Source organism: Vitis riparia, chromosome 2 (genome assembly GCF_004353265.1).
Source record: "Vitis riparia cultivar Riparia Gloire de Montpellier isolate 1030 chromosome 2, EGFV_Vit.rip_1.0, whole genome shotgun sequence".
Classification (NCBI taxonomy): Eukaryota; Viridiplantae; Streptophyta; class Magnoliopsida; order Vitales; family Vitaceae; genus Vitis; species Vitis riparia.
In genome coordinates, this window is record NC_048432.1 from 13,580,023 (window position 1) to 13,601,537 (window position 21,515).

The following is a 21,515-nucleotide window of genomic DNA, read 5'->3' on the forward strand; positions in this document are numbered from 1 at the left end:
AAACTACAATTAGTGCTTGCTTTGGGAAATTGAAATAGATGTAGTCAAGAGTTTGTGAGTTGCACACATTCTCATGAAATCATCTAGTGGAAAAACTAATTAGTTTATATTTGTCATGCCCATCCCATTCTTGGTTCATATATACTGGCTCATGCTGTTTCTCTTTATTAGCAAATGTCATATTTTATTATTATGTATGATAGTAGTGATTGCATTGCTCATTGATGCAGGTAAATGACACAGATCTCTCAAAGGAGTTGTATAAAAAGTACAGCAGGGTGAGTGTTGTTGAAAGAACTGATTTTCATTCATTATTCTAAGTCATGTACTTAACTGCTGAAAGTACACAATAGTTCTCCTAACTTGGACGAAGGAAACCAAAATATCCTTTTAATAAAAAGGAAAATATATTATTCTCATAATCTAACCGAAAAACATTATTGGAAAGCCTAAAGGGAAAAGGAGGATTACTGTGGACAACTTGAATCTCAATTATCTTAATGACTAAGAAGAATATAATATTTTAATGAAGAGGTCTAACTAATTTAGGAATCTACCTTAACACAAAATCAGGAATTAGTTTCTAGAAATAAAGACTCACCAACCACCATGCTAGCAACTTATGAAAGAAAGAAAAAAATACAACTATACAAAAATTTACAATTCCAGTTGCATAGGGATTTAATCCTTTAACAAATCCATGGTGATTTGTCAGCACTCCCCCTCAAGTTGGTGAGTAGATGTCCATTCCCAGCTTGCTTGTAATCTGTTGAAATGAGTGACTTGGTAAGCCCTTAGTTAGAATGTCTATATATTGCCCAGTTGTTGAGACATATGGAGTAGAAATTAGACCACTGTCTAGCTTGTCTTTGATGAAGTGTCCTTCTACATCCACATGCTTAGTGCAACCATGTTGTATCAGATTAAGAGCAATGTTGATTGCAGATTTGTTGTTGTTATAGTATAGTTTCATAGTTCCTGCTCACTTGACTTCCAAATCTTCAAGAACTATTTTCAGCCAAATCAACATCCATGTATGCTTCTAAACTTAGCTTTTCATTCCCTTTGAAAAGAACACCTTTCCTATGGGTAGACTTCAGATATTGCAAGATTCTGTCTATATTCTAAAATCTAAATCATGTGAATGGTTGCTAATTATATACCATATTTATCCTACTTTGAAAGAGGGATAACAAAATATCTCTTAATAAGAAGGAAAGAAAATATTATCCTAACCTAAAAGAAAAATATGATCAAAAAGCCTAAAGGGAAAAGGAGAATCACCAAAATAAATAAATAAAAGGAAGAAGATAATGTCATCCTACCAAAAATAATAGAGATGAAATATGAAGAAAAAAAGTTTCTAGTTTCAACAAATATCATTATTCAAGTTGGTAAATAATTTTTTGTGCTGGAGTTATTTCAACTTAGGAAATTATTTGAAATATTATAGGGACAAAAAATGTGCGCTAGGGTAGTCCAATTGGTTAGGGCGAATGTTGGGAGGTGTGGTCCTAATACGAGGCACATGGTCCTAGGTTTGAATTTTGATAGTGATGATACCTTGATTTACTTGGTGCAGGTTGTTGCAGGTGCGGTTAGCACCCCGAGGTTTGGGTTCCCATGGAGAGTCCTAAGGGCTTGGCCATGGAAGACTCCTCGGTTATCAAAATACACACACACACACACACAGGGACAAAAAGGAATATGAAAATGAGATTATATCATAATTTTAGAAACTCTTTTTCCTCTTCTCTTGTTTTTTTTTTTTTCAAGTTGGATGGAGTCCTCTTCATCCTTTTGTGCGTGTTCAAAATTCTAGCTATCTTTTGTTTCTTTGATCCTTGTTGTATATACAATATGTTAATGTGTGCTTTTATTATCAACAGATCCATAGGCACAAAATTCGTGCTTGGCAAATGATTTGTGTTTTGTCAAGATTCATTCACCAAGATATAGTTCAGAGAGTTTCATGTTTCTTGCACATTTCCCTCTATGTGAGTAAACGTTGCTTTATAAAATATGCAATCTCCTTCCTAACTTTAGTTTGTTTCTCATTCAATTTGCAATTTATTATTGAATATTGGGCCTTAATGGTGGAAGATAAATTGCAATGGTTTTTCATTTTTCTTTTTCCAATAGGCAAATTGCAATATTTTTTTTCTGCATTATTCTAGGCATTTGTTGTTTGAACACCATCTTTTGGTTGAAATTTATGAGCTTTATTGGATCATTTTTCTCTAAGTTTTTCCAATTAGGTGCATCTTTGTGTCATTCAATTTAGTGATGTTTGCAATATTATTTTATTTATTTTTTTCTCTTTGTTAAAGAGGTAGGAATGCTTTTAATTTTACTTGGTTTGGATATAGCATTTGTTAAGGCCATTAGCCTTGGTTAATTGAATTGATAGACATTGTTGACCTTTTACCCAAACCATTTAAGGTTTTGGGTTAACTAGTAGTTTAACTTGGTATTATAACATTGGCTTTTAGGAGGTCTTGAGCTCAAATCTTGCTGCTTGTTTTATTCCCTATTTAGCCACTTGAATAAAATTTGGCATGCTTTTCTCATGCCAGCTTTCTTCACAAATATTATAGCATATAATTTCTGTTGTGTTGTCCAAGCTATGTTTATGTGCATCTGATTGATATGGTTTATTTAATCCTTCATGGGGAATAACCGAATAAGTTGGATCCTTCAATATGAGTAACTCATATCTTGCAATAGTGAATGATTATTATCGTGTATTAATGTCTTAGTTCTGCTCATTTGAGAAACTTATTCTTTGGGGCACATGTGATGCATGAACAGGCAAATTAGAAGTGGGCTCGAGTGACATTTTTATTTTTTTGGGTTAATTGAAGTATGGAAATATTTTATGTAATATGTTTGTTTTTCAAAGAAGAAAATGGGATTGTGAAAATCCAGTCTGTCAGTTCACTTATAGATGACATAATTCAAGACTGACCAACAAATAAATAAATTGATTTATATTTTTCTGATTCAATAACTGGTGTCAGTTTAGGATGTATTTCACTCTGTTTCCCTTCTTTTGCTTTCTTTTTCTACTTGCTCTTCTGCATTGAATTGCATGGGTTGAGAGGATGTGATAAACTTAAGGGATGAAATTTGGCAGAAGTCAAACACCTAGTTTAAAGAGTGCTAAGTCAAAAGTTTCTCTTTCATGGAAGGACATATACCTTGCATGAAGTGGGCAGTATGTAATAAAAACAGAAAGAAAGATGGAAATTGGATACAAGTAAAATAGGTTAAAGTGTAGCGGGTACTATTCCAAAGAGATACTGGGCTTTATAGTTATTCTAGAAGCCATTTTATTTTATTACACTGTTTTATTTGATGAAACTAGTAGAAGAAGGAAGCAAAATATCCTTTATAGTGGAGTCATCTACAAAGGGTTCTAAAGCCTAGGAGGTAAGGCATCCGTGAGCAATGAGTGATAGAGGTGGAAAGTATGAGAGAGTTTGGTGCAATCTCGAGAGAGAAGCGGAGGTTGGAGGATGTGAGTGACAAGCAAGGTTGGATTGGGCTCCAGTTAATGCTTCACCAACCTGAGCTCAATTTGAATCCTTACATGACACATACATATTATCATTATATATATTATATCATATGGATACTTGTATAGATGTAAAAAGTTAATGTTTTTTGTTAAGCACCAGAAAATTTGGAATTGTAAGAAATTAACTTTCTACATGTGACAGTCTTAGTATGGCAGACTTATGTTATCTTCAATTTTATCACATTGTATTCCACCATCACAATCATTTTCAATTCTTGCAGTTTATTCACCTATTAATATTGTTCTCATTAACATGTGCATTTGAAGAATTTAAAAACTTTGATTATTGTATTCCTTGCAGAGAAACAACTTGCCTTCTGTTCGTCAATACTTAGAAACATTTGCAATTCATATATACTTGAAGTTTCCGTCACTGGTAAGGAATTTTTAAGGATTTCCTGAGAGAAATCCAGACAGATGTTTTATGGTTATTCTATTGAAAGAATGTTCCTAACTTAGCTGCATGGCTCTTTTAAATCTCTCTGTCCCACCCTCCCTGTGCATTTGCATGTGTTGCAATTCATATATACTTGAAGTTTCCATTGCTAGGGAACATTTTGATGATTTCCTGGGAGAATTCAAACAGATGTTTCATGGTTATTCTGTTGAAAGAAGGTTCATAATTTAGCTGGAGGGCTTTTTTATATCTCTCTTATTCTCCTTCCTCCCTCCCTTTGTGTGTTGTGATTACTTCACAATCACTGTCTTGTAAATCATGGATGTAAGAGAGAGAGATGGATTTTCTTTGGTATATCAAAAGGAATTTACATATATTTCTTTGTATGTACTCAATTACCTGGTAATTATGTGTATTATATAGATTATCCTTGAGGCCAAAAAGAATTTTTTTGAACTAGACACTTTTGGAATCCAAATGAGGGGAGCCTTCAAATTTTAAAGGATTAATAGGTGTTAGACAACCAATTTTCCTAAAAGATTAAACTTGTAGGATTTGGGCCCACAATGTATATCATGCACTCTAAGACCCTTCTTCACGTGCAACCCCATACCCGCATGTGAAAAGACACATAGGCCCATAGGCAAACAACCACAATCAACATCTTTTGGGCTTACTTAATAAATTAGGGATATAAATATGTTGTAGTGAGGTTTGAACACATGACCTCCTACCAAATGAGGCTTTGATATTATGGTAGACAACCAATTTTCCTAAAAGTTGTAACTTGTAGGATTTGAGCCCATAATGTATATCATGTATTCTAACAATAGCGGGTGTGTTGGAAAAATACAAGCCCATAGGCACCTAATGTGGGGGTTTTTGAGGCCCATTGGGATTATGATCTAGGGGCTTATTTAAGGGATTATAGCCCTTTCCTTACTCTCATAAGTGAGCCCTTAGAGCATTTTTGTTGTATTTTCGCCATGGAGTCATAGTGAGAGATCTAAAGAGTGGTTTTCATTGGTGGGGTTGCCCATGGTGAGATTGGAGCTTTAAAGGAGATTGTTGCCCTTCACTCGCAGGAGGCAGGTTTGTTAGGCATAGAGGAGCTTTTTCTGGCTACAATAGTGAGATTCTCGGGAAAGTCCAAACCTTTGTACTTTCTCTAGGGGCCAAGGCTCTTTTTTTTCTTCTATTGAGGGCTTCGATCTTTGACTTTGGATGAAAGGATAGAGCTTAGAAAGGATTAAAAAGGAAGTCATAAAGGGTTTCGAGGTGATGAAGGGGGGCTGTTGAGGATGATTCTTTGAGATGGGAGCTTCATGGTGTTCCAAGAAAATGTTTTAAGGTCGCTTGAGGGCCTAATTGACAAGGAGATGGTAAGGTGAGCTAGTTTTATCATATTAAGATTTAATGATGATCTTCCTTACTAAGTTTTGGAAGGTTAATTATGGCCCTTTTAAGGTAGATGGAGAGTAACGGGGGAATTAAGTTTGATGACAAATTTAAGAAGAAGTCTAGATTGTGATTAAGAAAGGAGAGAGTTTGGAAATTTGACTGCTCAATGAACGACAACTTTTAATTAAGGTAGATAAGGAGGAGTGAGAAGGTTGGATGGGAATTAGCTTTAGTTGGTCATTGAAGTTTATAATTTTTTTCATGAAATGTTTTGAGGGGCTAGAGACAGAGAGAAATGTGATGTTATTAAATGTTTGATTAGATTGCAAAAAGTAGACTTGATTTGCCTTCAAGAGACTATGGTGTAGGATCATTTCACAATGGAAGAAGTATTTTTGGGTTTGAACTGGTTGAGTGGGGATAAAAGTTTTAGACTAGATGATTTCACCTTGGCTTTATGGCACAAGACCAAGGTGTAGGAGCATTTCACAACGAAAGAAGCATTTTTGGGTTTGAACAGGTTGAGTGGGGATAATGCTCCCACTCCTAGACTAGATGATTTTATATTATCATGAATGAAGTGATAAACTTCTTTAAGGACTTTTATGATAGGACTTTTTTCAAGAAAAACATAAATGCTTCTTTTTATCTTAGCATTTAAGAAAGGTAGTGTGGAAGATTTAAAGGACAAAACTCATTGGTTTAGTATGGGGCTTGTATAACCTATTAGCAAAGATTTTTGTTGATAATATCAAGAAAGTGATAGAGAGAGTGATTTTCAATTCTCAGAATGTCTTTTTGTGGAGGGTAGACAAATTTGGATTTGGTGCTTATTACAAATGAGATGATAGATTCAAGGTTGAAGAGCTCTAGTAGGGTAGTAGTTTGTAAGGTAGACATCGAGAAGGCATGTAACCATGTTAATTGGGGCTTCCTTTAGGGTTTGTAAGTTGTTGAATGGTACTCCAATTGATTTCTTTTATAGTTCAAAGGGGCTAAGGTAGGGGGATTCTATTATTTGTTTTGGTGCTAAAGTGGTAATGATGTCCTATTTGTTGTCTGTAGATGGCACTCATTTTTTGTGATGCATGGAGCATTAATGTATTTGAGTTGGACTCTCATTTGGTTTGAGACAATTTTTGGGTTGAAAATTAATATGAAGAAGAGTTAATTCTAGTAGGAGGGGTCACTAATACGGAGAATGTGATTTCTTTGTAGGGTTCTAGGGTGGGTGAGCTTTCCATTGCTTACTTGGATCTTCTGCTAGGAGCCTCCTATAAGTCATTGATGGTTTGGGATGTGATAGACGAAAGATGAAGGCTTACTTTTGTGGAAACAATGATATTTATCGAACTGTGAAAGGCTTTAAAACACACTATCTACCTTGCCATTTTATTTTTATGTCCCTATTTGCCATTCCAAAAGAGGTGAGCTTGAAATTTGAGAAGATTCAAAGAAACCTTCTTTGTGGTGGTTGGGGCAAGAGTTGAAAGGTGGAAGAGAGGAGGGGTGGTGAAGTTCTTGAGGAAGAGCCTCATGAGGTGAGATGGTCAATTGCTTGCATGGACAAGAAGAAAAGAGCGTTTGACATTAGACACTTATCTGTCCATAACAAGGCTTTTCTTGGAAAATGGTTTTGAAGGTTTGCCTATAAAAGGGAGCCCCCCATGGACATGGGTTATAGTGGGGAAGTTTGGGGAAGTCAAAGCCTTATTTTCTTTTATGGAGTTGGAGTTTGGTAGGAAATTTCCTACAAAAGTGATTTAGAATTCATTATCCTCGACAAAGGTGGTTTTTTTTGTTTTTTTTTTGTGATTATTATTTACATGGGAAGCAGTTTTGGGGACAATTTTGACCTTGGTTCAGTTAGAAAAGAGGGGTTGAAATTTGGAAACTCATTGTTCTCTCTACAAGGGTGAAGAAGAATTGGTTGATCACATCCTTCATTGCACAAAAACAAGGATCTTTTGACATTTGTTATTATCTCTTTTCAAAGTGGAGTGGGTGCTGCTTGCCTTAGTAAGAGAGACTCTTTTAAGGTGACATGTGAATTTTATAGGGAAAAAGCATAGGAAGGTGTGGAGGATTATCCTTTATGCATATTTTGGACTGTTCGGAAAATGAGAATTCATATATTGTTTGAAAATGCTAATCATTCAACCAAGCCAATAATATATCATTCGTGAGTATTCTTTGGTTTTGCTCATGTCTTTTCTAGATTTGAATGATTAGCTAGGTTGAAGTAAATGGAGGGAAGTTGTTTATTTTTTTCTTTGATAGAATATTTTAGGTTTATTATGAATCTAGATTATATAATTTATAAATCATATATGAAATTGTTTTATCATGTTTGTTATAGGACTATAAAGAGAAACTGGCTTATGGTGACTATGTTGCCCATGTTGCCCATGTTGCTCATGTAACATCTGTATCTGTTAAAGTGGTGATAAAACCTTGTGGCTTGCCTAATCCAATACCTATAGTGGTTAGTGGTGTTAGATTCAAATTGCATGAACGCGGAAAAGAAAATTACTTCATGCTTCCCATGGATCACAATATTTAAAAATTATAGAAGCTTTGTTGAGACATTTTAATCACTAAGGATCTTCCTCTTGATGCTATTCTTTCATATTCAAGGTTGTGTGAGCAATCTCCTTGACCAAAGACTGGGAAGAGATGAGGAGAGAGGGCAGGTGCTCCTCGGCTTTTCTTTTTCTAGTGTTTTCTCCATAGAGCACAATATTGCTTTACGTAGACCTTAGGGTAAAGTATAATGACCAAAATACCGTTAATGACCTAGCCTTAGTCATGATTCTCATGGTACACCCAAAACCATATGGTGTACTACAATTTCCTAATTGCTCAATTAATTAATTGCATACTTAATTAAATAGCTCGAGTGGGAACCCTAGAAAACTAGCTCCCATAGAATAATTTTACAAAAATTAAGTAATCTTCACTTAATTAAAGAACATTAATTACACTTTAGTATTCTTTAAAAATTATGACAAAGAAATCAACCAATAAATGCTTTGTTCACAACCACCCATTTTTTCTCTCTCCCCATAATCTTGCTGTTCTTTGTATATTACCATGTACTTTGGTGCTTGCTTTTTGGGGCTCCTTTAATAATATTTATCTTTTGCCTATCCAAAAAAAAAAAAAAATCTAGATTTAATTGAGTTTCTCATACTCTTTTACTTACATTGGTAGATACATGCACATACTGTCAATTCTAACACATTCATTACAAAATGTTCAATGAGAATGTAAGGCTAAACAAAGGGACAGATAAATGGTGAAAAGGCATTGTGGTACCAAGAATTCAAGGATTTTTAATTTTCATCATTTTATGCTCTCCTGCTCTTTGTTATTTTATCGATTACAAGAATGAAAATTTTTTATTATTTCTTATTTACTGCTTATATCACAGGTTGTGGACCAGTTAGTTCCTATATTACAAGATTATGATATGAGGCCTCAGGTAAATGTTATGTTGATGTGATTTGTCTCTGCCTCTCTCTCTCTCTCTGTTTGACTTTTAATGGTTTCTTCTACATGATACACTAATTTTGTTTGAAAATGGCACTTATGATGCCGACATATTGAAACTCAGGCCTTAGTTGCAAGAATTTTATAATTGATGATGCTTATTGGGTGGGTGCGTATGTGTATCAAGTAGTGGGAACTTGTATATTAGATGAGTTCTATTGTTCAAACATATGGAAACAAATGCAGTTGGACTTTTCATACTGAGAAATTTGTGAAGTCCATAGTTCTCTTGTATATAGCAAGAAAAGAACGGCAATTTTACTGTGAAATTTATCGTAAACCAGTTCAAATGTGTATCATATGTATTTATCACAGACCATAGTTCTCTTATATGTACCAAGAAAACAAAGGCAATTTTATGCATTGATTGCAGGCACTCTCTTCATATGTATTTATAGCAGCAAATGTCATCCTCAATGCACCTGAAGCGGTTCGGTTTAGGCACTTGGATGAACTACTTCCTCCTATAATTCCATTATTAACTTCACATCACCACAGTTTACGTGGATTTACCCAGGTGAAGATCTTTTGAACTGGTGAATGTTATGTTCTTCCTCCCTTCTCTTATAGTGACTGTTGCATTTGAAATCATTACCTGAGTATTACATTTTTCTGGTTTCTTTTTGCAGTTACTAGTATATCAAATTTTTTGCAAATTGTTTCCCGTGGATTCTGGTGTATCCGAAATCTTGTCCTTAGAGAAAAGATGCTTCAAGGATCTGAAATCGTACTTGGAGAAGAACACTGACTGTATTCGGTATGCTATTTATTTGCTTTTTCAGAGTCCTTTTATTTGTTTACTTATGTTTCTGAAGATTTGGTTTCTTCCAAGATATTTTTTTAGATACTTGTTATAGTATGTTAGTGGGAGCACATTATAATTACTTGTTCAACTTTGGTACTTGATATCATTTTGTATATTCTAAATTGTCTATTAAATAGTGACATGTAGATTTGATGTTGCCCTTATTGGTGTGTCTTATAGTTTATCCTTCACTTAATTGGCATGTTTGCTTCATTTCTAAGCAATGAAAGAAAAATGAGTCACACTTGGATTCCAAAATAGCATCGCGGGTTCCACCTATTTCTCCAAAATGGAGAATAGGTTCTCTCCTCACCAATTCCAAAGAAAACCCATTCCCTTTCTTTGGGGAATGAATATTTGTTCTAGAGTTTCCCTTTTTTGCCCTTGGCGAGCAACTTTATATTGCATTAATTAATTTCCAAATATTCTTTGAATTGTGCTTCATGTGATGTTTGATCAACTACAAAAACATATGTATCAATAAAAAATTCATCTTAAACTATTAGATGATTTTCATTAAGATAATTATATGCAAACATATGTAATTAACCTTTTAGAAACTTGCAGAGCCAATTTGAATTTTATAAACATTTACATATTAAAAAATAATTAGAAAATTTTGCTAAGCCATTAAACTTATTGAGTTGGAGCTCAATCTTTTCTTGGTATAATTTTTTAATAGACAATTTCTTCCCTTATAAAAAATGAATGCAATATTTTTTGAACTAGTGAGGTTCACTTTGCTTAAAATTTTGAGATGCAAGATGAATTTTAGAGTTTAGAATGTTCTAATAATGTTTTCTTGCCTTTGTGATTTGTTTAATTAATAAAAATAAAAATAAAGGACATATGTTAGCTTTACAAATAGTTACATATTATAAAATGACTAAAGAGGTTTTTTAACTGAATTTAAGGAAAATTAAAAATTAAATTACTGTGGAGAATGAAAACCTTTTTTCCTTGCAATAATTTTTATTAATATAAAAATTTTGAAAAAGAAACAAATAAGTTAAAATCTTAAATTTAATAAACAATTATATATAAAAGAAATAATTAGAAAATTTTAACAATTTTTTTCACTTATATAATTGATTTGGAAAAATGAATACAATATTTTTTGAGCAAATGAGGTCCGACTCTACTTCTAACTTTTAGATACAAGATGAATTTTAGAATGCTGTCATAATTTTTTTGTGTCTTTAATTATTTTTATTAAAAGAAGTAGAGAAATATAAATTAAATATCTTTATTTTTACAAATAGTTATATATATTATAAAATAAGTAGAGAGTTTTTTTGTCCAAAAGTCTATTTAACCAAATCAAATTATAAAAGAAAAATGTTATAAGTTTAAGCAATGGGTTTTATTTTTTTATACATTTTTTTAATATGTTCCTTTTCTTCTACAATCATATGTCTGAAAATTTTTTATATGAGTATTATGGTAAAATTAAACATTTTATTAGGTTTTCCTCACAACTAGTGAACACTTTAAATGGAATAAGTTTTATTGTCATTCCATTTCTTAATAGTTTTGTAAACATTTCAATGGAATTCTAGAAAAGTTTAGTAAACATGCCATTAATGTCAGCCACAGTATCAAAGAAATGGTTGCTTATGGAGGAAGTCTTTTGGAGACAAAAATCAAGAGAAATTTGGTCGAGGGAAGGAGATAAAAACATAGGCTTCTTCCATAGGATGGCTAATGCTCACAAAAGGAGTAAATGGCTGAGGAAGATTAAAATTAACGGAGTGTGGTGCACAGAGGAGAATGAGATTCAGGAGGGTGTGGCTAGGGCTTTTCAAAATCTGTTGTTGGAGCCGGGTGATTGGCACCCTAGCTTGGCGGGATTGGACTTTGATTGATTAGGGGATGAGGACGCAGCCAAGTTGGAGGTAGATTTTAGTGAAGAGGAGGTGTTCCATGCACTGTGTGAGCTGAACGGGGACAAGGCCCTTGGACCAGATGGTTTCACTATCACCTTTTGGTCGTTTAGCTGGGATTTTGTGAAGGAGGAAGTTATGGGCTTTTTCGGAGAATTCTATGAGCGGGGGAAATTCGTTAGGAGCCTGAACACTACGTTCTTGGTTTTAATACCAAAAAAAGAAGGCACTAACAACCTTAGTGATTTCAGACCTATCAGCTTGGTGGGAGGCTTTTACAAGCTGCTGGCTAAAGTTCTAGCTAACAGGCTAAAGAAGGTGGTAAGCAAGGTAGTGTCTCTGGCCCAAAACGCTTTTGTGGAAGGAAGACAAATTCTTTATGTTGCGCTGATAGCTAATGAAGTTATAGATTCATTGTTAAAAAGGAATGAGAGTGGAGTGTTATGCAAGCTAGATATAGAGAAGGCTTACAACCACATAAGCTGGAATTTTCTGCTCATTGTGATGCGAAAAATGGGATTCGAGGAGAAGTGGGCAGGTTGGATAAGTTGGTGCATATCCACAACGAGTTTTTCGGTTTTGGTTAATGGTTCTCCATCGGGCTTTTTCATTAGTAGTAGGGGATTGAGGCAAGGAGATCCTCTTTCCCCCTACTTTTTTGTGATTGGGATGGAGGCCCTTAGCAGCCTCATTAATAGAGCTGAGAGAGAGGGTTTTTTATTAGGTTGCAGGGTTAGAGATGGGGTTCAATTATCTCATTTGATGTTCGCTGATGATACCCTCGTGTTTTGTGAAGCTTCCCAAGAGCTGATGGTCTATTTGAGCTGGCTTTTGATGTGGTTTGAAGCCATTTGAGGTCTGAAAATAAACTTGGACAAGAGTAAAATTCTTCCGGTGGGAAGGGTTGATAATGTGGAGGAATTGACATTTGAACTAGGTTGCAAGCCCGGGGGGGGGGGGGGGGGGGGGGTGCGCTGCCCTCCTATTGTTTGGGGCTTCCTTTGGGGGCTGCTCATAAATTCAGTAGCAGGTTGGGATGGGGGTGGAGGAGAGGTTCCGGAAGAGGCTTGCCATGTGAAAGAGGCAATTTATTTCTAAAGGAAGGAGGATTACCCTTATTTAGAGCATGTTGTCAACCATACCCATATACTACATGTCTTTGCTATGTATGCCACAACTAGTTAGATTGAGGCTAGAGAAAATTTAAAGGGATTTTCTTTGGGTTGAGGGGAAGTTGGAGAAGAAGCCTCATCTTGTGAAGTGGTTGATTGTTTGTTCGGATAAAAGAAAAGGTGGCTTGGGTGTTAGATGCCTTTCTAAACTTAATAGAGCCCTCTTAGGTAAATGGAGTTAGCGCTTTGTGGAAAAAAGGGGGACTCTATGGAATCAAGTAATTAGTAGGAAGTATGAGATAGAAGAAGGGGGGTGGTGTACCCGTGAAGTAAGGGAGGGGTATGAAGTGGGGTTTTGGAAGGAAATTAGAAAGGAATGGCCTTTTATGAAAAACAAATTAGTATTTTCTGTAGGAAATGGAAGAAGAGTGAGATTTTGGGAGGTTAGGTGGTGCGGAGACGAGGCTTTAAGTATTTCTTTTCCTTCTTTGTATGCTTTGGCGACTTCCAAAGAGGTGTGGGTGGTGGAGGTTTGGGATACTATAGGGGAGGTTGGGGGCTGGAACCCACGCTTTTTGAGACCATTTAACAATTGGGAGTTGGAGATGGTAGAGAGATTCCTTTTCTCATTGCAAGGGAAGAGAGTGGTTTTTAATTTGGAGGATAAGTTACGGTGGAAGGAGGCAAAGGGTGGTAATTTTTCCATTAAATCCTTTTATAGTGCTTTGGAAGGTGGCGGCACAGTCCCGTTCCCGAAAAGCATTATTTGGAGCCCTTATGCTCCTATAAAGGTCGGTTTTTTTTGCTTGGGAAGCCATATGGGGTAAAGCTCTAACGTTGGACCAGCTAAAGAAGAGGGGCTGGTCTCTCCCGAACAGATGTTACCTTTGTGGTGCTGCCGAAGTGTCTATAAATCATCTTCTAATTCATTGCACCAAGGCCAGGATTTTATGGGACTTGTTATTTAACCTTTTTGGGGTGCTATGGGTTCTTTCATCGTCAGTGAAGGAGACCCTTCTCGGGTGGCATGGGCTGTTTGTGGGCAAGAAGTGGGTGAAGGTTTGGACAGCAGCCCCCTTATACCTTTTTTGGATAGTTTGGAGGGAAAGAAATAGGGATGCTTTTGAAAATGAGGATCTTTCGGTCCAAAGGATGAAATATACTTTTGTTAGCAATTTGTGGTCTTGGTCCAAGTGTTATATAGACGAAGGGCCTAATTCTTTAATTAACTTTTTGAGTGGGTGAGCTATAGATGAGGGTGGGTAAGTTTTTTGTATCCCTTTTCCTTTTGTTTTTAGCCTATATGCGCCTGTTTGTATACCTCCTATATGCTTTAGGTTTGTTGTTGGGCGCCCTGTTCTTTTAATGTACTCTCTACTATGACTTTGCCTATCAAAAAAAAGACCTATAGCAGTCTTTGTTGGATATCAACTTTCATGACCCACCGACTGGAAAATGTTAGTCATCTCTACCTCTGGATTTCTTCATTTAATTGATAAAACTAATCTAACATTGTATGTAATTTTGCTTATGATAGCTACTTCTAGTTGATGTCTTTCCTGGTAGTGGCTATGTGTGATGCTTTGTTCTTCTTTTGTTATTGGGCTTGTTTCTGTTTTATCTATTGCAACTGTGACTTTTTGTCACGATGATTAATTTCAAATCTGATGGACCCACTATAATGCTTCCTCTGTTAATATGAAAATGCATTTGCTTGTTTTTAACATTTGATTTCATGTTAATGATAAAGATCCAAAACTGAACTGATGAAATCGATATCAAGACTGTCATCACCAGTGGATGGAATGATTAACAACTAAGTTGCATCAATCATATCTCATCCTCTAATGCCTTTTTAATGAATTTGATCTCTAATACTTGTTGATGCATGGCAAACTTTAATTAATTGCTTGTGGTCCTATAGCTTCAAGCAAAACAGAAGCCCATTACAAATGTCTTGGTGTTGTCTGTCCAAGAGATTCTATTAAATCTAAATCTTTCAGAATATTTTGGCTAACTCTTCTCTAATTTTATATATATAATTTTAGAAAGATTTCACTTGTTACTTTGATTTATTACTATTTCAGATTACGAAAGTCAATGGCAGGATTTCTTGATGCATTTGATCCTAACAACTCTGTCACTCCAAGTGGAATCTTCACTGATCGAGTTGAGGTTAGAGGCTTCTAAATTTCACTTCATCAAGTTTTACAATGTCAGCCTTCTAGGCAAAGGAGCATATTTCACATTGAGGAAGTCAACTTCTCAAAATATTGGCAAAATTATTGGAATATTGTGGAAAACTTTAGGGGGACATGATAGTTACAGTCATATACCTTAATAAGAGATCCTTTGACCAAGAATGATACATTCCTACATGTATTAATTGTTCTGGAAGATTTTCCAAATTAATTAAAAAGGAAGATTGTTGGGGCTCTTTGTTTGTTTCTCATATGATTTGAATGATTGGACACTTCTAGCTTGATGCATGCAACCAACTAGAATATTTTTTTTTTGTAACAATGGAAGCTTTAATACCATGGGCTAGTGCAAAACATAAAAATAAAGTAAAATCACACAAAAAGACACTTGAGGTTTTAACATGATTGGATCAACCATGCCAATATCCGAGAGAGAATCGTTCCATTATACCATTGAAAATGTTATAAAAACAGATAAAACAAATACTATTATTGGTTAAGTATAGTGTGTTTCTTTGCTGCTATCTACACTCTGAATTGTGAATCGTTGCTCCATAGGGTGTTTCTCACTCTTCCTTACATCCCTATCTACCACATGCAGCCTTCATAAATTCATCTCAATCTCATAACTTTTTCCCTCTCATAACCTGAAATATTTATAAAAATATTTCTAATATCTTTTGTTATTCTATAAGGAAATCCAATATTACAAGAATGTATGAATATAGGAAAAATATTCGATACAATATGTTTTGTTAAAAGGAGAATATAACAAATACCCTTGAGGCTTGACTCAAGTGGCAAAGGGTTGGGAAGAGCTTGTGGGAGGTTTCGGGTTCAAGTTCAAAAATTACATACATACATACATATATATATATATATATATATATATATATATATATATATATATGTGCATAAAGGAATGCTTAAAATATTATTTATAATGAGATTATGAATGAATTGGGTACCTAATATCTTAGGTGGATCTTCTATTCTAATCATTCTGATCCAGCGAATCCAGTCAAGGCCACCCAGTACCCAGTCATTTCAGGGTCCTAGACCTTCAAGCAAGTCACTAAGGCTAATCCCTCTCAAAAGGAATTAGCATCAAGCTCCTCTTTTTCAAACAAGCAAATTGTGATGGCTGCCAACCCCACACCTCTTTCAACAAAATCAAGATATTGGCAAAATGATTTAAATCAAGCTCTTTTGGTTATAGAAAGAGAATTTTTCTCTGAAAACCCCAGAGAGATTGCTGCAAAAGCTTTTCCTACAAGCTCAGAATTCCCTATCCCTCATGATTATATCAATAGGGTAGGTTTTTACCACAGTAATCCTAAAAAGGAAGACTTTGAAGAAGTTCTTGAATCTTCACATAACAATAATGATAAGATAAATGCATACTTAAATACTATTAGTAAAGTTATCTTCCAAAGGTGGGAAGTCTCCCTTACTATAGTAATTAAGAATAAATTTATCTTTGATATTATTGCTTTAATTGATTCAGGTGCAGCTTTGAATTGTCTACAAGAAGGTCTTGTACCTACCCAGCTTTATGAGAAAACCAGGCAAGCCCTTTTTGGTGCTAATGGTAAAAAGCTTATTATCAAGTACAAGCTATCGAATGCCCATGTTTGCAACCAAGGCATTTGCATGAAGCAAACCTTCATTCTTGTTAAAGATCTCAAAGAGAAAGCTCTCCTTGGAGCCCCTTTCTTAAGCTCCATCTTTCCCATGTGGGTAGATGATCAAGGTATAAGAACTAAGCTTTTAGATAAGGAAATTCTGTTTGAATTTGCCAATCCACCTGGAGAAAGAAGTATAAACACCATAAAAGATCAGGTGATTAAGGCTAAGCAAAATCATATTAATCTCTTAAAGCAAGAGATTGCTCTGGTTAGAATAGAAGATCAATTGAAGGTTAAGAAAACTCAAGATACCATAGAAAATTTTAAGAATAAAATTATTAGGGAAGTGTGTTCTAACATTCCTAATGCATTTTGGCACAGGAAGCAGCATGAGGTAGAATTACCTTATGAGCCTGATTTTAGTGAGAAAAATATTCCCACTAAAGCAAGACCAATCCAAATGAACAAGGATTTGTTAAGCTATTGTGAAAAAGAAATCCAGGATCTCATAGATAAAAAGTTGATAAGGAAGTCTAAGTCCCCTTGGAGTTGTTCTGCCTTTTATGTTCAGAAACAAGCTAAACTTGAAAGAGGAACACCTAGACTAGTCATCAACTATAAGCCCCTCAATGACATTTTAAGATGGATCAGGTATCCTATCCCAAATAAAAAAGACCTCCTTCAAAGATTAGTGAAGTCCAAAGTTTTCTCTAAGTTCGACATGAAATCAGGATTTTGGCAAATCCAGATTGCGGAAAAAGATAGGTACAAAACAGCCTTTGTGGTCCCATTTGGTCATTATGAGTGGAATGTAATGCCCTTTGGCCTTAAGAATGCACCTTCTGAATTTCAAAACATAATGAATGAAATCTTGTTGGGTCTTGTTTTGGGTGTTTTGGCCTATCCTAGGATAGGTAGCAGTGTGCCTAGGAGCGCGAGCCCTGCTGGTTGAGCCGTTGTTAGCCGTGGATAGGCGTTTGTTAGGCTGTAAGAGGGTTGGGGTGACGTCTCATAAGGTTTGTCAATCTGCTATTAGGCTCTAGATCAAAACCCTAAAATGAGTTCAATTTTCAGAACCATGTCTAGGAGATCCAGTGATTCTCAAGATACTGTTGTAAACAGTGAAGAGATCAATTATCCTAAGATCCAAAATGATTTAGATGATTGGAAGTTACCCAAGGTGTCTAATCAAGAAATTTATAAGAAAGGAACCTTTAAGTTCTTCACAGATTATACCATCAAGACCTTTGAAATGTCAGTCAGCTTAGAACAAGACGACCAAGTCATAAGACTTCTAGATAACAGATCCATTGAAAAGCATAAGAGAGATGACTATAATTTCATACACTTTGGTATGATTCAAGTAGCAGCTAAGCCTTTGACAAGATTAGGTTTAAATACCTCTATTGTCGTGTTTAAGGGATAATAGGCATCTCGAATATCGAGATTCTATTATAGGCGCAGTCCAAGCTGGACTGAATGATGGCCCAGTTTATTTCCAGTGCTATCCTAACTTCACAGTTAGAATAAGAGATGCAGACATCTTAGATTCAGTTGTCTTGCATATTAAGACCCATGGCTTTAAGATCAAACCAGGAAACAGTCCTGTTTCAATCATAACCAGGTTTGCCTATAAGAGCATGAACACAAGCGTTGGATCTGGGGCTCTTTGCACCAGTCCTAAAGGTGAGACCACTTATTTTCACTCAGATATGCTAGATAAAGTCAGATTTCATCATCCCCAAGAAGATCTTGTGGAAAGATGTTGAGTTTCCTGAAAATTGACATTTTGCTAATGCTGTTCCAGCCATTGCACAGCGTTCTGAAAGTATTGAACAGATTGTTCAATATCTTGATGGAGGAGGAGAACTGGTTTTCTCCAACTCTTTCAGACATTCTAGCAGCCCTAGAGTTTCTGTTTACGAACCCTCTAGAGCTTCAAGCTCTTCCATCCCAATTAGAACCACTAGGGAAGAAGAAGGTTCCAACTCAGGAAATCCTAAGAATATTAAGCTAACAGGTGTTAGAAGTCACACCAACGTGGCTAGACCATTTTACACTGAGGAAAATGAGTCTACTCAGGAATCCCAACAGGATGAGTCCCCTGTAATGTCTCCTACCTATTCCCAGATGATTAACACAATAAGCCTAAGTGATGAAGACTTTGAGATCAACAAGGATCTCTTAAGAAAAGACTTCTATTCTGAAGTCAATAAGCAAAGAAATGATTGGTTCTTTAGCACTGTCCCTAAGGTCATTAGAACCATTTACCAAGAAGAATTCTATGCTTACTTAAGACAAGAAAAGAAAAATATTAAGTTTTGGATTTGGTTTGAACTCTTCAAACACGAGGAATATCTAGATTATCCTTGTAAGTGTAAGAGCACTGAGTCCTTTGAATTTTTAGAGGAATTCCAGGAAAATCCCCAAATCAACCAGGCTTTTATTGATAGGATTAATCAAAAGATTAAGGATAATCTTGTTGCCCCTTTGACTGTTCAGCCTCATAAGAGAATCAATATGGTTAAAGGAGATATTAGTTCAGAAGAAGAAGCTGATGAACTAATTAAAATGTTTGAGGAACCCCATAATCAAATTATTTCAAAAGATATTAACAATTTAGAAACCTTTAAGACTAGGAATTACTATCCTAGACCTACATTTCCTGACATGCAGTTTGAGGAAAGAAATCAGTATACTCAAGCCTCATACACCAGTGGTACTATCTATGAATAGAACATAGACGGTATGACCGAGTATAACATACTCACTAAGCTTCAAGAAATGACCATGGTAAGTACAGCCTATAAGTTAAACAATAGACTGCCAGATCATGCTGTAGCTCAGACCATTGTTGCTGGGTTTACAGGTCAGCTTAAGGGTTGGTGGGATAATTATCTCACTTTCGATGATAGAAATAGTATCCTTAAAGCCTATAGGATTAATGAGAATAGTGAAGTTGTTAAGGACGAAGATGGCCAAGATATAGAGGATGCAGTGGCTACTCTAATCTACTCAATATCCAAGCACTTCATTGGAGATCCTGCAAAAATTAAGGATAAAACTGCAGATCTCTTAACCAACCTTAAGTGTCCTAAGCTTCATGATTTTAGGTGGTATAAGGAAGTCTTCCTAACCAAAGTCATGCTAAGATCAGATTGTAACCAGTCTTTTTGGAAAGAAAAATTCATCTCAGGATTACCCAAGCTTTTCTCTGAGAGAATTAGGATCAAGATAAGGGAACAGTATAATGGTCAAATCCCTTATGATAAGCTAACCTATGGTGAGATTATAAGCATTGTCACAGCTGAAGGGATTAAGTTGTGCAATGACTTCAAGCTTAAGCAACAAATGAAGAATGGACAAAAAATCTACAAGAATGAATTTGGATCATTCTGTAGCCAGTTTGGTTTCAGCCAAAAGGAAACTATGCCTCCCTCTAAGCAAAAACCAAGCAGGAAGCCTAGCAAAGATAAGTTTTACCACAGTAAGAGAGGTACCTATGACAACTATAGGATGAATGATAGTAAGCAGTCAAGGCATGTCCAAAGAAGGGTCAATAAAGATACCCAGAAAAAGGTAGAAACTCCTTTAGATGTCAAGCCAATTATCTGTTTTAAATGTGGCAAAGTTGGTCATTATAAAAAAGATTGTAGAGTTAAGCAAAAGATTAATAACTTAAGTGTCTCAGATGACCTAAAAAATATGCTTTGTAAGGTAATGTTAAACTCCACAGATTCTGAATCAAGGGCTGATTCAGATAATGAAGATGACATTAATCAACTAGATAGTGGTGGTGAAGTTTCTAGCCAATCTTCTAGTGACCAAGCTGAATGTATTAAAGGTAACTGTAATTGTCGTCCTAAAACTATAAATGTCATAAGCCAAGATCAGGAATTCATCCTAGATACTTTAAGAAAAGTTGAAGATGAAAAGACTAAGCAAAATCTTTATGAAGTTTTTAAAAAATCTGTTGTTAAGGTAGAAGCCAAGAAAACTGTTAATCCTTATAACCTTAATGATATCTTAAACAGGTTTGACCAACAGTCTCCCAAGGAAGTCAGCATTAAGGAAATTCATGAAGAAGTTAAGCAGTATAAAAAGGAGATTAAGGAGTTAAGACAATTCATAAGTCTAGGTCTCTCTGATCTCCAAGATCAAATCAATAGAATTGCCAACCAAGGAAACTTCATGGATATTCCAGAATCTTCTCATGTTAATGATAATGAGACAGATACTTTTTTGAATACTGTGAGTAGGGTTATCTTCCAAAGGTGGGAAGTCTCCCTTACTATAGTAGTCAAAGATAAATTTGTCTTTGATATTATTGCTTTGATTGATTCAGGAGCAGCTGAAAATTGCCTTCAAGAAGGTCTTGTACCTATTCCTTTATGCGAAGAGACTAGTCAGTCTCTATTTGGAGCCAATGGCAAAAGACTTGCCATTAAGTATAAATTAACAGATGTTCATATCCGTAACCATGACATCTGTATTAAGCAAACCTTTATCCTTGTTAAGGATCTTAAGGAAAAAGCTCTCCTAGGAATACCCTTCTTAAGCTCTATTTATCCCTTGTGGGTAGATAACCAAGGTATAAGAACAAAGCTTTTTGATAAGGAAATTCTTTTTGAATTTGCTAATCCTGTTGAAAACATCACTCTTTGTGATCAAGAAATTAATCTTGTTAGAATAGAAGATCCACCTAAGATATTAGGTACCCAATTCATTCATAATCTCATTATAAATAATATTTTAAGCATTCCTTTATGCATTTCAAAATTTCAAACTGATATTTTGAATCAAGGAATTTTAAAAGTTGTTTTCACATCTGAGAAAACAATTAAGTATATAGCTTTTAAGTATAAATTAACTGATTGGATTATTTTAAATCCTAATTTTCAAATTAAGTTTATTAAAGGAGAAAGTTCCATTCCTAATCACTCAACTCGTGGAATT

At 35.2% G+C, this 21,515-nt stretch overlaps 1 protein-coding gene across 6 annotated transcripts in view; it reads left to right on the top strand.

Moving 5' to 3' along the window:
- Positions 1-21,515, top strand: part of LOC117929657 — a 102,274-nt gene that overhangs the window by 70,745 nt on the left and 10,014 nt on the right. For 5 of the 6 annotated variants that reach the window (XM_034850018.1, XM_034850051.1, XM_034850034.1 and 2 more), the window contains 7 exons: positions 231-278; positions 1,890-1,997; positions 3,882-3,956; positions 8,812-8,862; positions 9,304-9,447; positions 9,560-9,687; positions 14,818-14,905. In XM_034850018.1, coding sequence (XP_034705909.1) covers positions 231-278; positions 1,890-1,997; positions 3,882-3,956; positions 8,812-8,862; positions 9,304-9,447; positions 9,560-9,687; positions 14,818-14,905 — 642 coding nt within the window. The remainder of the gene's footprint in view (positions 1-230; positions 279-1,889; positions 1,998-3,881; positions 3,957-8,811; positions 8,863-9,303; positions 9,448-9,559; positions 9,688-14,817; positions 14,906-21,515) is intronic. The other variant, XM_034850058.1, reaches the window with a different exon arrangement.